Source organism: Sprattus sprattus, assembly GCF_963457725.1.
Source record: "Sprattus sprattus genome assembly, chromosome: 14".
Classification (NCBI taxonomy): Eukaryota; Metazoa; Chordata; class Actinopteri; order Clupeiformes; family Clupeidae; genus Sprattus; species Sprattus sprattus.
The window spans coordinates 12,812,265-12,817,264 of NC_137912.1; the positions used below are offsets into that span (position 1 = coordinate 12,812,265).

The window sequence follows — 5,000 nt, forward strand, 5'->3', positions numbered from 1 at the left end:
CGTGTGTGTGTGTGAGAGAGAAAAGGCAAAAATAGAAAACACTTAATGACTGATTATATGGTCTGGGAGTGCGTGTGTGGTCCTTGGTCTTCAAGCGATTGCATGCATGGATGTTGGAGAGACTCTCTCTTCCTCTCTTGCACTCACACACAGATGCATGCACACACACAAAGAATACCACAAACGCACACACACACACACACACACACACACACACACACACACACACACACACACACAAGGGCTAGGTGATTAATCAAGTTTTATTTTCAACACAATTTTGGCTTCCGATGATTATTAAAACGAGATAATCAAGATTAAACGATTAATTGAGCAGCATTCAGTTTGTCAATGACGCTCTCCTTTTGTCTTGTGTTATAAACCCAGCGTGCCCCTTTTGCCTTCACTAGTAGCCTAAGTTCACCCTCAGCCAGGCTGTGTGTGTGTATGTGTGTTTGTGTGTGTGTGTGTGTGTGTGTGTGTGTCTGTGTGTTTGTGTGTGTGTGTGTGTGTGTGTGTGTGTGTGTGTGTGTGTGTGTGTGTGTGTGTGTGTGTGTGTGTGTGTGTGCGTGCGTGCATTTGTGTGTGTTTGTGTTTATTGCAGTTCGAGGCCAAGATGACAGAAACAGAGCCTTTGGTGAACAAGAAAGGTAAAACCAATTCAGCTGTTTGGAAACACTTTGGTTACAACGAGTCCAATGAGCAATGAGCGCCGTTTCCCCCGTATGCATTCAACAGTGCTGAATCACCGCTACTGAATTAGTAGCGCCATTGCGGATATTTCACACAGTTTATTATTCATGACGAAACTTACCGCTACATTCGTTCGCAAGCTAAGCGTATTATAGTTTAATGCTTTAATGCCTTATCTTAAGGGCAAATAACTAACACCAGCCAGAGATTAAGTCAGTGAGTACTGTATACGAAAAGTGGTGTAATGAGAATTTCTAAACAGATATGAACGTTGAGTCTCATAACGATGGCTCTCATAACTGGTTCAATGTCCAAATCTGACGCACAATGTTTGTGAAGGGGCGAGTTATACATTCTCGTAGCGTTATCCTGTACACCCCTGTTCATGACACAATTTAGTTTACTCAGTTTCAATTTCAATTTAGATCTCAGACCTAGCGTTAGCATCTCATCTGAGTATGAGACGTTGCCAAGTTTGTTTACCACGTGTTGCAGTCCTGAAATAAACACTTGAACAGCTCTGGAAACGATGGACTTTCCAGTATCAGGACCATGTGACATCCCACATGAAAACATTACCTAAACCAGCAGATTCTTCTTGAAGTGACAGTGCACCGTTAATCAGTATTGGCCATCATACAGCACTTATCTTTTCAACCGAATATGACTCTAATTAGAATATATAACCACAATATGCATTGGTGATAATACTTATATTAATAATAAAGCAGCCCTACTTGCCCGTGACCAAATGCACACACACACACACACACACACACACACACACACACACACACACACACACACACACACACACACACACACACACACACACACACTCTCTCTCTCTACTACCAAGGGAGTATGCCAGATAATAAGTAGTCTGTTGGCTTGAGCTTATCTCCCTAATACGATTGAATCTCATGGAAACTCGACAAAGCACACCCAACAGATCCCCAGCACAGGCATCAGCCAACCTCACAGCAAAACGTTCCTGGACTCGCAGAGAGTCAACATGGATGAAACCTGTCTTGCGAGTCGACAAATACTACATTAGCAATCAGACTTACAGTCTAAGCAGCATTTACACCACTGAAGGATGGATACCCGGCAGCACAGACAGCACATTTCAGTGATTAAAAACAGTGCACACACTGCCTTGATGGTATTAAGTGGATCAGTGGAAGCTGGTGAAGTGATAATGACTTTAAATATAACCGAGTCTGTTACTTCTTCTGCGGTTTATTTATCTGTTCAAAACAGAAGCTTTCCTTTGAAACCATGACAAGTTATTTATTTCATTTCTCCGTGGAGTTGTTTGTTTCCGACTTTTTATTAGTCTATTTGTTTCATTCTTGCCGTCCTTTTTCAATTATGCAGATCCCCCCCCCAAAATATGATTTCAGTTCTGTCAGAAAGCTTAACACCTTAACAGTCCATTAAAGGTGTGTTTAAAGACACAAAAGAAACAACCTGTCACTCGAAAAGAGGTAAACAAACGTCTTATTCAGCTGTTTAACTTCAAACAGCTGCCCAACACCATTTCAACAGAAAACATTTTGGTTTATCCCAAGACACACACAAATATCTCTGGCCCTGTTACGGATAGAAATCCAGCAGCGTATATTCTCTTCTGGGACCCTAGCAGAGTGAAGCTGGACTCTGACACAAATGGCTCTAAGGTGAGAGGTCAATGTGAAAGGTACACTCACAGGGCACAGTACGGAGGTAGAGGTTGTCCCGGATGATCTGCTGCAGCTCGTGGTCCAAAGAGCCTTTCTGGAAGCGCAGGCTGAGGTAGCGGCGGAGGTCTTTGTCAACGACGCCCCCTACAGGAGTGGAGGAAGAGCATGGTTAGCAACTCTTCACTGCACATAAGTCAGGAGGGCAAAAAACAGAGGGGGAAAAAAGAAAGAAAGAAAGGAAATAGAAAAAGAGAGACCAAGAGACCTACAGAGCGACAGAGGAAGAAGGAGAGCGAAAGAGGGAGAGACTAAAGAAAGAGAGAAAGACTGTTAAAAAGTCTGGTCTTGAAAAACATGTACGTTCTAAAGTCTTATGTTCTTAAGTTGGTTTTCCCCAGAGAACCAGCACAAGGCTTCTACTGGTTGGAGCAAATGCTAGTGATTCTTAAAGAGAGGGGGGGAGAGCACTGGTATATAGCAGACAAACCCACCCCCAAAACCCATGGGGCCCTATCATCATACATAATGGTGCATACATTTGGGCATTAACATGCTCATTTGCACTTCACACACATCTACACACACACTCATGTTCCCATATATACATAACATTAGCGGCTGGTGCTTTTACAAACAGGGGAAACACAGTTGAGCTAATTTTCTGATGGCATAAATACATAAACTGATGTTATCGGTATCTGTAGCCCACTCAACAAAATTAACATGTTGCACTAAAAGTAAGCTAGCTAGCTCTGCATAGTGCTCCTAAGCATAACGTACACTAACCTACCTAACAATTAACCTGCAGAACAAACGTAGCTTACCAAATAGAGAAATCTGCATTACACATTTTACTGAAAATGCACAGTAAATGATGAGACAAACACTTTTTGTATTGGGTTATTGTTCAGTTGAAATACATATTCTTAGATTTAATTATTAATTCTTCTTTTTTTATTTATTCAGAACCCTCTCAGACGGAGTTCAAAGCCTACTGTCCAAAAAACATTGATCTTCTCTGCATTTAAATGAAGTGCAAGTCCAACTACCATAGGGTCTCTTTGATGCCTGGCGTCAGTGGGATCCTTTGGGATGTGCTTCCACAGCATCTCATGGTCAAGTGAACGCAAGTTAGACTACGTTCATGTGAAAGCCAATAATTTGCAAATGATTTGTTAAACTTGCCTATTCTCAAAATACATTCATTTGAACTAACTATGTTTTTCATCAAGGCAGTGCAGACATTAGCACTGTGGTTGGGGCCATCTTAACACAAAAAAAGCCTGTTGTAAAGAACCTCCAGGATAGTGTCTGATAATCTGAGAACAATTTCTACAGTGCAACTTTTCCTGCCCCCAAAAGATTATGAGAAGGTGGTCCACACTTTCATTTGTCCCAAACTGCAAACTGAAACTGTCCAAAATGAGGCAGCAGGACTTTAAAAAGTGTGATCTTATCACACCTCTTTTAGCTACACCACACTGGCTCCCAGTAAAGTGTAGGGTTGATTTTGAGATTTTATTTTTTGTTTTTAAGGCTGTGAATGTTCTAGCGTCAGCTTATATTAATAATGTATTGACCCCTTTATCCTCCATAAAGGATTCTCTAATGAACTTTTACTGGCTTTACCTTGGCCAACTTTTACATCTAAAGTACATAGAGCTTTAACTGTTGGTAGTCTTAAATTATGGAAAAGTCTCCCAATAAATCTCAGGTCTGATGCCTGCATTAAGACTTTTAAAACTTGACCAAAACCGTACTTTTACACACTTGCATTCTCTGGATTTTATTTGTGCTCTTTTAAGTGCATTTCAGTCCAGTCTGAGGTGGTGCTTTTACTTGTGCTTTTAGTTCAGCCTGAGGTGTTTATGGTCTTGGTCAAGTCTATTCTTAATTTGAACTTGTTGGTTTTTTATTGTGTTTTACCTCATGAGCGTTTTTATTGGGTTCATTATTTTATTTATTTATTTTCCATTTGATTTAAATCTAACTTGCTGGTCTTTAATTGTGTTTATTGTTTTATTTACTCCATTTACTCATACGTCACCGGTAATTAAGTTCTTCTACTCCCTTTTATTAGGTTTATTTATTTCCTTTAATTTCCTTTAATACGTGTCTAGAATTCATTTCTTTGCACTTACCTTGACTGCTTTGGTATGACTCTTCTTGTTTTTAATGTGCTATACAAATAAAGTTGACTTGAGTAATATTGACATATAAGTTCTCATAATAAGTACATTTCGCATTTTCACCGTGCTTCCTATGCAGTCTATAAGCAATCGCCACTGATGTAAACAAGTACACACACATAGATACATACCCAAAACCCAAACGAATACACACACACACACACACACACACACACACACATACACACACACACACACACACACACCACACACACACACACACCACACACTCACACACACACAGAGAGGATGGGAACAGGAAAAGGGAGGGCCAGGGAATGAGAGGGCTAATGAGCGGAGTTCACACACACACACACACAGAGGGAGAGAGAGAGAGAAAGAAAGGGAGAGAGAGAACCCCGTCTGACGCCACCACAGACTGAATTAGGGGGAGAAACGCTGAGGCTGCAAAGAGGAGATTCAACCGACCCAA

The 5,000-nt window shown here is 40.9% G+C and overlaps 1 protein-coding gene across 1 annotated transcript in view; it reads right to left on the reverse strand.

Moving 5' to 3' along the window:
* The window catches only part of magi2a (membrane associated guanylate kinase, WW and PDZ domain containing 2a), a gene marked incomplete at both ends in the record, with an annotated part of 235,300 nt that overhangs the window by 163,906 nt on the left and 66,394 nt on the right, over window positions 1–5,000 (reverse strand). Inside the window, 1 exon segment of the mRNA XM_080851836.1 lies at window positions 2,406–2,522. Coding sequence (XP_080707962.1) covers window positions 2,406–2,522 — 117 coding nt within the window.